The 11,986-nt window shown below is 31.9% G+C and overlaps 1 protein-coding gene across 1 annotated transcript; it reads right to left on the bottom strand.

Annotated features, from left to right (window-relative positions):
- Positions 1 to 808: 808 nt before the first annotated feature.
- LOC102619615 (mechanosensitive ion channel protein 10-like) lies at positions 809 to 6,292 on the bottom strand. The gene is made up of 5 exons (XM_006484675.4): positions 4,748 to 6,292; positions 4,512 to 4,632; positions 4,032 to 4,325; positions 3,733 to 3,938; positions 809 to 1,252 (listed from the first exon to the last, which is right to left on the bottom strand). The coding sequence occupies exons 1-5, from the start codon at positions 6,061 to 6,063 to the stop codon at positions 976 to 978; spliced, it is 2,214 nt and encodes a 737-aa protein (XP_006484738.1). The 5' UTR covers positions 6,064 to 6,292; the 3' UTR covers positions 809 to 975.
- Between the last annotated feature and the right edge of the window lie 5,694 nt (positions 6,293 to 11,986).

The raw sequence follows: 11,986 nt of genomic DNA, 5'->3' as shown, positions 1-11,986 counted from the left end.
GTAGAAATTTGTAAACTCCTATCACCCATATCTATCGTGAAGCAACCTTAGCTGCGGACTTCATGGCTAATATGGCTCATTCGTGGCTTGCATGTGTTCTCTAACTCTCCTGTGGGTATTTATTCTATCATTTCGCAAGACTTGTTTGGGGTTACTCAATCCTGTTTTGTTCATGTTTAGCTCATTTTGATGAGCCCCCTCTCATAAAAAAAAAAAATATATATATATATATATATATATATTCCTAAATCATTAAGTATTATAGAGTGAAATAAAACCCATACACATGCAAATAAAAACAAAGAATTAACCAAAACAAAACATCAATGTACGTTAGTTCAATAAATAATGACCAAAGGAAAAAGAAAGAAGGTTATTTGTTAAATCAATAAATGCATTGCACAATAAAAAATAAAGACAAAACATATGACTCCCCCTGTCGCTATGCGCAACAATGAAAATCATTACTCCCCCTAGAAATTAAAACATGACTCCCGAATAATTAGACCAATATTACTCTAACGGACCGAAAAATTATAATACCGAGCAATTTCGGTGACAAAATCATCGAAGTCAATCAATCGATTGGCAAGACAATCAGGTCGGGTACAAAAGAAATAATCTAAAAGAGAATTATAAAAGAGGGATTTTAATAATTAAAAATTTATTGAATTTTTTAGATTAGAACGAAATTTAATCATATTTTGATTAGAGCGTAATTTAGTAGTATTGACTTAGTCCAGTTCTAAAATGATATTTAGTATTCATTAATCCTATCAATTCGCTTCTGCTACACCGTTACGTCATAACCATTTCTTGCTCTATTAAAAATTTGGCAAACTCTACCATAAAATTATAAAAATTCTCAATATCTCACAACTTTGCTAGAATTATCCAAACTCAAATAATTGCACTGGTCGAGAGATCATCATTCTCATCAAAGGCTAAGCATAAATTAAACAAGAAGTGAGACCATCAGCTTTCCGGTGGCGGGGCAGCTGAAGAAGTTGCCGATCCGACGTAGCTGACCTGAACTTCTTGAGGGACAACATGGTAAATTCTTATAGCAACTTGTTCAAATATTCTCGTTAGCTCTAACACTAGTTCAGATCTCCTGTTAATTTTTTCCTCGTAATTCTCAAAGATTATGATGTGAGTGACGTAAAGACCCATTATCATCTTCTCATCCTTAATTTGCTTCACCACCACACTGTGGTTTGGACTCCAATGCCGAGGCTTGCTCTCTAAGTAGCTGCCATAAATTATTAAAGCAAGAAAATAATTAGTAACGACCAACTTCATGCTGTATATTAAATAACCATACATCAATGCTATTGTAGTTGTTGTTACCAAGGAGAGAGATTTGTGTATTTTTCACATTTGAAGGATGTATTGGTCACAATTTGCAAGTGTCTGGAGTAAACTACATTTATGCCAAATTGCAGAGGTATTTACAATTAATATAAAAAATGAAGAAGAAATAATAAGAGGGGTTCTTCTATGATGCTGTAATTTTTTTAGAGAATCAATAATATTTTTAATTGTACACCATTGGATTTAATCAATGGTACACATTATTTGTAGTAAAAATAATAATAATAATAATGGTAAACGGTTAACAAACGTGTAAGGGGTGGAGAATTTTGTAAAATAACTATGACCACCCTTAGAGTTTGAAATAATTTCACTTAAATAGCATATTTTATTTGAAATGTGATAATCTTTTTTAAATAAATCTTTCAAAATCTATTACCATTAAGTATAAAATATAATGAAAGATTATTTAACACAAATCAAATAAATAAGTTGCAATTGTAAAATTTATATATGATATAACACTAATAAATAACACAACTAAGTACATATACTTAAGTAAATGTCATAGTCACATCAATAAACTCATTGTTAAGATTGCTTGTAATATAAAAATTACTTGATCACACATGTTTTAATAAAATTTAATAGCATATATTAAAATACTCATTATTTTATATAATATAAAGTACCATTGTATAATTGATCACGAAGTATGTATTATTTTTAACACCCATTTAATGTATTTATTCTCTGAACTTTATATTTATCTTACAATTAATATCCTTATATGGTAGGAATTTTAAGTTTTATAAGCCTTTATATTTTCATTTTATTTTCAAATATCACTTTGTTAATTTCATAAAAGTTAAATCTAATATATATTCCTAATAAGCTTTAGTTTATGAATCGTGAAAGATTATTTTAGTGATACCCTTTGATTGTAATTATAAAATTTTATGTTATTAAGAGCATTACTTTTGTTATGATAGTTAATAGTGACAATAAATAAAATATTGCCTTCAATAATATTTACGTGGGAAAAAAAGTGAAAGAAAATCATTTATATTTTTAAATTTTTATTGACATGGTAGGAAATTATCTGATCCTTATAAAATTTAACTTTCACAAACTTGTTTTCATTTTATTTTCAAATGTCACTTTGTTAATTTCATAAAATTCACTTTGTTAATTTCATAAAAGTTAAATCTAACACGTATTCCTAATTAACTTTAGTTTATGAATCATGAAAGATTATTTTATTGTTATTCTTTGATAGTAATTATAAAATTTTTATGTTACGAAGAGTCATTACTTTTATTATGATAATTAATAGTGACAATAAATAAAATATTACATCAAATAATATTTAATGGACAAAATGAGGAAAAAACATCATTGTATGTTTCCATGTTTCCATTATACAGATATGATTTGGGATACTTTAACTTAAAATTTTGACACAATATTTGAGCCATTAATATCTCATAATCTAATGGTTGATATTAAAAGTCAAAGCAACATTTCATAATGTTATATCCTCCACCATTGAATTGCATGAAATAAATAGTTTAATTTTTTGTTAAAATTTTAAATCAAAATATTTCTCACTCTATAGTTATATAGACATATATATTTTTCAATAATAATTGGTGAATAAAATATTTCTCATTTGTTATGACTCATATAGTATTATTAATAAAACACATATAAAATAATGCCTTCTATTATCATTATTGTTTAGGTATTAATGGTTTGTAATTAAATTCATACAATACAAATTATTATAAGATATTGTGTTAAATAGCCTACTTGATATTATATTATATACTAAATGGTAATTGATTTTGAAAGATTTATTTAAAAAATATTATCATATTATAAATTTAAAGGAGGGCTGAAAAGTAATTTTAAATAAAATATATTATTTAAGTGAAATTATTTCAAACTCTAAGGGTGGTCACAATTATTTTACAAAAATTCTCTACCCACTTGAACGGTTAACAAACTATTTATCATTATTTTTAAATTATTTTTTTAGTACAAATATTGTATACCATTGATTAAATCTAATGGTTCACAATTAATATGTTATTGATACTGTAAATTTTTTTACAGCATCATAAACATAAAGGAACCCTAATAAGAGAGGTTTACCTGAATGAATTATGCGGATATATATTTTTAGTAACCACCATAATTAATTATTAATTTCTTTTGGTGGACGATTGGTTATTTTCTTTAAAAAAAAATAATCATGGTGGACTACTAAAAATCCATATATGTGATATAACAATGGACCAGAACTCCTTTCAAACCCCTTATAACCAATCAAAAAATAAAGAAGAAAACGAAAAAACAATGGAAAAGATTCTATCAATGCATGACGTGTAGTTTTGTTTTAAAGAATTGACTTACTTCTTTATTTTAGATTTCAGATGTCCAATCTTCTCCAACGGTGTGAACACATCTATGGCAAATTCCACCGCATCCCTCATATCCACTGTGCTTCTATAAAAATTGCTGATGGGTTTGCTTGCTAGAACTGAATTTGGATAAAATATTTTCTCGTTGTCATACCTCAAAAACGTGGTTGTCAAAATGTGCATCTCCTCAACCACCATCTGTATAATTGATGTAAAATATGTCAAGCAAATTAACTCAATATTATAAAATTGAATACACGTATTTTAGGAAAGCGACCGAGTAATTATTACCTGCACTCCATCAATGACGCATCGATCACCAACATCAAATGGGTGTGTCACAAATAAAAATATGATGGCTTCAAATACATTCTTGGCAGTGTTACCGAACAAGAACACTGCAAGTACAACTTGGGACAAAATAACTAGAAGAGCTTTAGTGGTTAATAAACCCACTATAAGCAGCCACACAATAATGATCAGAACAATCACAATCCCCCTAAAAAGCCTGTTCAACTCTTGCATGGCTTCTTTGGAATTATTTAAGTAATGTGCCAGAGATTTTCTTTGCTTGTAAACATTTACCTGCATACACCAAGTGCATCATAAGAATGGTTTGATGGCACTCACGTACCTTGAACGCCAACTACCTATAAGGTCTTGGTTCGAGTTTTGGGAGCTTAAAAAGCACCTACGGCTACTTTATCCCTAGACCCATCAGATTTTTTTACTTCGAAAATGGTCATGAGCACAATTTACAACAGAACTTACCACCCACTTGGTAACATCTGATCTCTTGACCCTCCCAGTTTCTGCCTGTCCCAACCTCTGCATTATTTCGTCCACCTCTTCCTTTATAAAGAATCGCAAGAGATCACACTCGTCCATATATCTGGTCATTTGCCAACGTACAGAAACAATAGGCATTGTGAGTCTGAGACCATAATTCTGGAAGTGGAAAATTAAACAAAATGTGGATGGAAATTTAAAAGTTAAAGTATCCTCACTTGCTGCCAGGTCCGGCAACATTCTGGAAAATCTGATAAGCAGCAGCCTTTGCTTCCCATTCGCTTTCAATATTCTTGTTGTAGTCACCATCAAGTTCATCATTCTCACAGACATCAAGTTCATTTGAGACAATGGACAGCTTTGTACTGCTAATGTGATTTATTAACTTTTCCATGGTCCATGCAGAAATTTTCTTCATCTTTTTACGCTTTCCACTAACATGATAAATCACCTCCTCTTTGTCCTCTTGATTTTCAGTTCCATTCTTCATACTCATGCTGCCTACTCTTTCACTGTGCTCTATCAGTGGTGAACCCGAACAAGTGGAAATAACATATTCATCAAACATGGCTTCTTGAATCTGATCGAAGAATCTCTTTGATAATCTTGAAGCAACTAGTAACTTGAATGAGAAAGTCTTAACCATCCATAGAACGGCCCCAACAAGACAAGCAACAAGCCCTCTAGTAATATAATTTACAATCTTTTTTGTTTCTTTTGATCTCTCCACTCCACGCTCAAACAACAAACACCAAGCCAAGAGAACCAAAGCAAACCAAATAAAGGCCCTAACACTCCTCCTCAACCCATCCAAGTAATACAGAACCATAAGCTTTAGCTTGAAATTCTTTTCAATCAAGCAAATCAAAGCAATCATCAACAATTTAGTCACCAATCGACCACAAAAGATCACCAATACCAAAACACACCATTTCCACAACTTTAACTGCCATAAGAAATGGTTTTTCAACTTGCTAACAATTAAGCTACCAATTAACAACCCCATTACGCACCCAAATGCAATCAACTCAATCAATAAAAATAATTTCTTTAACTTATTACCCTTTTTATGCTTCTTGTTTATCTTCACCTTCTTGTACACCTCCTCATATTCGTCTTCCTGTTCTGGACTCGCCATTAGCGGAGTACGTGGTGTTAATTTCATCAACTCTGTATTCCCTTCAACCAATATTTCAGCATCATCTTGTTCGTCATGTGACTCCGCAAATCTGAAGACGGATTTTCTCCGAGTTAAAGACTGGCCTGATGGGGTGTCTGCAGGCTTATTATCTGGAGAAGCAGAGCCTGCAAATACTGGAAGCTGGTTTCTGCAGCTACTGAGATCCTGATCATTAATATCAATCTCTGCTACTTCAATATTTAAGGAACCAAGCTCCAAATTCTTTGAAGAAGATTGGGAGCCACTTATTTCCTTGGTTACGTGATACTCTTCGGGGTCTGGAATCTGAATCACGGCGTCCTTTGAATTGGCTCTTTTCTTCTCCACCAGGACCAGGCCTTTTCCACCTTCCATTACTGTTTAAAATAAAATGTTCTGAGAAGCTTTGACTCTCGGTGGTTGTGGCTCACAGTTTTCTAATCTGTGAAACAAACATACGTAGGTTAGAGAGATTAATGTTTACTTTTGTGTGGTTTCAAACTTTCAATGACGATGAAGAGTAACCAGATTTGATTTGAGATTTTTGTCAAACAACACTTCTCTGTTTTCCTTTGCAAACAGTTTATTAACATTGATCAGTTCTTCCAGGCAGCATTGACGTTGACTTTGTCGCGTGGTTACATATTATTTCATTATTAAATAATTATTTGATTTAGAGCTCTGCATTTGCTCTCCAGTCTTTCGTATTTAAAATTTGTAGGTCTAGGCCACGAGCTTAGCCGGGCAACCAACCTATGCCCTTACTTAAAGGGACTGGTGTCTCAAACCCTGTGGTAGACTCATTTTTCCTTTGAATTACATAATTGAAGAGGCTTAGACAATTCTCTCATAAATTTGAGTAGAATTTAGATATTTCTTCAATTTTATTAGTAGTGTAAGGCCTCATTTAGGATTGAGGTTGTGCAACTATATAATATTAAAGCGTTTGGTAAACACCAACTATTTTATTTTGAAAGTTAAATTATTTGATTTTTATTTGTTTAATAAAAAATATATTATATCCTTACTGATTTTGTTAAAATTATTATTTAAAAATTATAATTACTATATACTACTAATTTTTATTTCATAATTATAATTTTTTTAACGATATCACTTAAAAGTTACAATATTTTAATACTAAATAAGATTTAAATGCCGTGATTTTAAGCCTGAAAGGTCTGGGAGCTGTAGAACTCTATGGAAACCTTGTCCGAGTTTCATTTGAAAACTAACCTGAGCCTTGCCATAAACCTCTTCGGATTTGCATGAAATTTCTGAAAAAAATACAAAATTAGTACCAAGGAATGAAGGAAACTAATCGTTTACGTTGAGATTTGAGAGATTATAAAAAGAACAGCTCGACCTGCAACCCGATCCATGTGCCCGTAAAGTCAGAATGACAATTTTTAGTAGTTTAGGAATTTTATAATAATTAAGGAAGCCATCATACAATCAATATAAGTTGTCACTTTTCAAAAGCACAGTCATACACGCTCATATTCGGGGGTCACAACTTACAAAATGCCGATAATAAATTATTTATTATTATTCGTTTTGCAAAGCCGATAAGTTTTTTTAATACAAAGAATGGGCTAATAGACTTTACCCAACCAAGTTGTCGAGGAGTAATCTTATCTGACTTCTTTAAATTATCTTATCCACCTATATTTTTTTATTTATTTTCTTAGCTTTTAAAATTAGGGTTATTTTTAACCAGTACCCAAATGTTTCAACATTTTTTATCGTACACCCACTTATTTTGACAACTATCACCACGCACCCAAAACGTTAAAATTCTATGTTAGTTTAACGATCAAAAGGGTAAAACAGGAAATGTAAGTATGTAAGAACTAAAATAATAAAAATTATATTCATTTCCTTCTCCGTTTTCCTTTCCTTTTTAATTTTTTCTTCTCCATTTCAAATGTAAAACAAAAACAATGCAAGGGTAATTTGCTGTTGCTGAAATCCGATGACCGGCAACAAGGGTTGTTCGCCTTTGTTCTCCTCTGCCGTCTTAAGTTTCACAAGCTGCAGCATGGTCGCGGCAAGCGCAAGCAATTTGGCGGCGAAAATAGGTGGCGCACAAGAGTCGTGAGATGCTGGTAGCGGCAAGACGGCGACAATGCTGCTGGTGGTGTCACGATGGTGGGGATGGCGGTTGCAAAAATCATAGCCCTTGATGGTGTCCCGATTGTAGAGATGGTGGTTGGTGGCTGCAATGCAAAACTAATAAAACCTAAAATTTTAGGGCATCTTTATTTTAGGGTATTTTAGTCTTTTCAATATATAATAGCTTATGCCGTTTTACTTAACGGCAAAAAGTAACGAAATGGGTGTGCAGTAATACTTATCAAAACAATTGGGTGCATGGTAAAATATGTTGAAACATTTGGGTACTAGTTAAAAATAACCCTTAAAATTATTCTCTCTTCCCCACCCACCCCCTCTAACATAACATAAACAATAAGTTCATCAACCACCACACTGCTTAATTTCTTCACCATTAATTCATTCTCTCCACATTTTCAATACTGGATTTTATTAAATGTGTATGAATAAGTGGTGGTTTTTATTATTATTAATGTTATTGATTGTGCTTTATATGATAATCTAAGATTTTGTTTAATTTTAATTTAGAATTTGATTCAAAATTAATATTTGATTCAAATTTTGAACCAATTTATAAGAGAGAGAGTGTGTCATGCACCACTTGATTCAAAGCAACAGCCAACTGTTTGCTTCATTATTTCAACTACATGAGTCAGTGGCCATATATATATTTGAAGGAATTGAAAGCAGCTCTTATTTTGTGCAACCATTTTTGAAGTGAGGCAAAGAAGAAAAATGGAATAGAAAAAGAGAAGAGAAAAGAGAAGACACCAAAAATAAATAAATAAAATAAAAGAGGAAAGTCGAGAGTAAGGAAAAAGAGAAAAAGAAAGGAGAAAGAAGAAAAATGGAATAGAAAAAGAGAAGAGAAAAGAGAAGACACCAAAAATAAATAAATAAAATAAAAGAGGAAAGTCGAGAGTAAGGAAAAAGAGAAAAAGAAAGGAGAAAAAGGAAATAAGAAGAAAAAAAAGGAAAACAAGAGTGAAAAGTGGAATTGAGGAAATATAACTGGATAGTTATATTTACATTAAGTGAGTCCGTGGTTAATAGATTTATCGAATTTAAGTGGATATGATTTAACTTACATTATACGTATAAATTTTTATATCAGTTTGAACAATTAATTTTTGGATTCTGTATTTTAGGAGGAACTTGAGAATCCAAGAACCCACAAGAGCCCCAATGATTCCCATAGTGTAACAGAATCTGTAAGTGGATATCATTATTACTATTATGTATTCCGTGAAGCATTTATATTTGATAATATGATTTAATATCATGTTATGATTACATGTACGCATATTATATGTTTGATTGAGTTATGAGATGTGATTTCTAGTCACCATATATGTACCCTTTCCCATAGGCTTTGCGCATGCGTATTGAGAGTTAGGTTAGTCCACTCATGCGAGATAGTTTAATTACACCGAGTATTGAGAGGCTTTGCCACGCTCTACTCGCGTGATGATGATCCCGACGAGTATTGAGAGTTATTTTCCCCTAGGTACTATTTGGTGCAATTTTGTCATGTATGTATGTATGTATGTATAAATTCCATGTTTGCTAGTGTGTGATATTCAGTGTGGAGTTATGTCACGTGATTATATATAAGCACTAGTTCACTACTTTATTATTATTATTATTATATAATTGCATCCACTCACTAAGCCCCAAACTCACTATTTTCCTATTTACCCCTTTTCTCTTAAGATTCCGCAAGATTTCATGCAGATCGGTTCTAAACAATTAAGGTTGGGCCAAGAGACGCATTGCTTAATGTCTTGCATTTTGAGCACGTTTCTGTTGCTTATGCTTTTATATATATATAATTTTAGTGTGAGTATGTATAATGAGACATGAATTGTGCAAGTTTTGAATGTATATTTTCGGATGAGACACATAAGTTTTTATGTGCTTATATCACAGACCATTTTTATATATATTTTCATGAATTAAATTTGTGCCATGAGTTTTAGTTGTTAGTTTGCATGATTCACCTTGGATTTGACATATAAGTCGAGGCGGGTCGTGTCACAGAGAGAGAAAGAGTCATGACCCCACCCAGACTTGACAACATATTGTCTGCTTTGGACCTTAACAAGGCTTACATGATTTTATTTCTAGGGGGTTCATACACCCTAAAACGCGTCTTGCTAATTAAGGTGTGAATCACCCATTATAAACTCATCATCTCTCCCTTACTTTACCAATGTAGGATTTGCCTAAGGTGTTACATACACCCTACTTAAGGATTTAGTGTCCTCGCTGAGATTTTCCCCACCATCGCTCAAGAGGATACATGGAGCCGTTTTGATACCATTTGTAATGACAACCCCGTCCTGGCAATATATTATCCGCTTTAGGCCTTAACAAGGCCAGTATAGTTTTGTTTATAGGGTGTCCATACACCTCAAAAACTCGTCTTGCCAATTAAGGTGTAGACTATTGGGGAAAAATCAGGTTTTTAAATTTTTATAAAACCTTTTAAGATCGCTCTCATATAATATATAAGAATTTGTATTCTAGAAATTATAACTTGAAAATTCGATTTGGCTTTTTCCGTTGAAGTGATTTAGGCTCCTAGATCACGATCCGTCACCACCACTCCTGTTAGATCACGATCTGTCACCACCACGCTTGTTAGATCACGAACTGTCACCAATGATCTTCCAGGTTATGACTCAGGTTCTATCTGCACTTGATGTGTGGGTGCCTTTATCACTACCAAAGCAACTAGCACGAGAAAATTTTTCTCGCAACAATAAAGAGAAAAATCTTTTTCTCTGATCTGTATAAAGTGACTTTTTTTTCTTTAGAGAAAATAAACTTTTTATATCTCCCTTTAGTGAAAATCCTAGGCTCCAAATAATGAAAATAAAAACTTACGTTACTTGATTTTTCTATAAGGGACCCACCATGTAAAATAACATAAGGCCCCTTACACATAAGCTAATTAAATGGAGCCTCCCACTAAATGATATAATTAGGCTTTTGACCCAAATAGCTAGTTATCTTGCTTATTAATCCAGTAGTGGTGCAGTCAATTAAATGAGCTAAGTCGGGGATCATTTGGGAATATACAATAGTAGCTATAACAATTAAGCCTGTAATTAAACTAGCCTAATTATTTAATTCCAAATCTACTCCACTAAAAGATTGGAATTGACCTCCATAATTGTATGCTCGAATAATAATTCGTCCCAAGCCACATTGATTTCTTTACTGCACAATCCTTTGTACCACATCATTAATTAAATCGATATCTCAATTGTCCAATCAATTTAATTAGATCTTGTTCCTTGATACTTACTGGTTTTCTCTAATGATCATTTTCAACATACTAAATATGTTGACACACTCTGGCCAGAGAATTCTATGATCAAGTGCCGAAAACCCATCAAGAGATGTGTTGTACAAATTCTATATTGTTAATCCATAACTCCAATACTCATAACTGCTCCCACCAAAATACCGGGTAATCTTGACCACAAGTATGTGTCGTGCCCATTGGTAACTCAAATGGAATAACAATTACAATCATGAAATCATAATTAACTCAAGATTAAGATTACAGTAAAATCAATGCCTATGAGATTTAATAAGTCTGACAGTTATTACAAAGTTAATTAAATCTCATATGTGATCTTGTTCAATGTAGTCGCACTACATCAATAAATTCATACATGATTAAGACAAATCATTCAATGAATTTATTACAGTCTATACCTAAATAAAGTGCCCAACTTTATTTATCAACTGTGAACTAAATTTATTTAATCATAAGATAACTTGTATTTATGTCTTCTATGAATCCACATGGTGATCACATAAATACATATAATATGATTAAATGGACTTTAATACAAATATTAATGCAATTAAGATATTTGAATAAAATACCTCATTTATTTTATTAATCAGAAAAATTATTTATTACAATTAAATAAATACATATGCTTTTAAAGAGCATATTTTCCCAACATAGACCACCCTTTATAAATCCAGCATCTCTCTCATACATTGCCGATGTAGGATTCACCTAGGGTATTATATAGAGAGAGAGTGATGAAAAGTTAATCTATTGAGAAATTGAAAGAAAACAAAAATATTTATTTTTAATTATTTTTTTTATTTTTCAATAACAACAATTTCAAAATAAATAATACTAATTAAAACGTGG

The sequence above is a fragment of the Citrus sinensis genome, chromosome 4, assembly GCF_022201045.2.
Source record: "Citrus sinensis cultivar Valencia sweet orange chromosome 4, DVS_A1.0, whole genome shotgun sequence".
NCBI lineage: Eukaryota > Viridiplantae > Streptophyta > Magnoliopsida > Sapindales > Rutaceae > Citrus > Citrus sinensis.
The sequence above is the reverse complement of the archived record's forward strand: the minus strand, read 5'-3'. Positions and strand labels throughout refer to the sequence as shown.

Excerpts from the sequence above, each read along its gene's own strand:
- LOC102619615 (XM_006484675.4), bottom strand. The coding sequence starts at position 6,063 with ATGGAAGGTGGAAAAGGCCTGGTCCTGGTGGAGAAGAAAAGAGCCAAT. Across the intron at positions 4,326-4,511 it reads CAGATGTTACCAAGTGGGTG|GTAAATGTTTACAAGCAAAG; the intron begins GTAAGTTCTGTT and ends TGGTGTATGCAG. Across the intron at positions 1,253-3,732 it reads CTGAAATCTAAAATAAAGAA|CTACTTAGAGAGCAAGCCTC; the intron begins GTAAGTCAATTC and ends AATTTATGGCAG.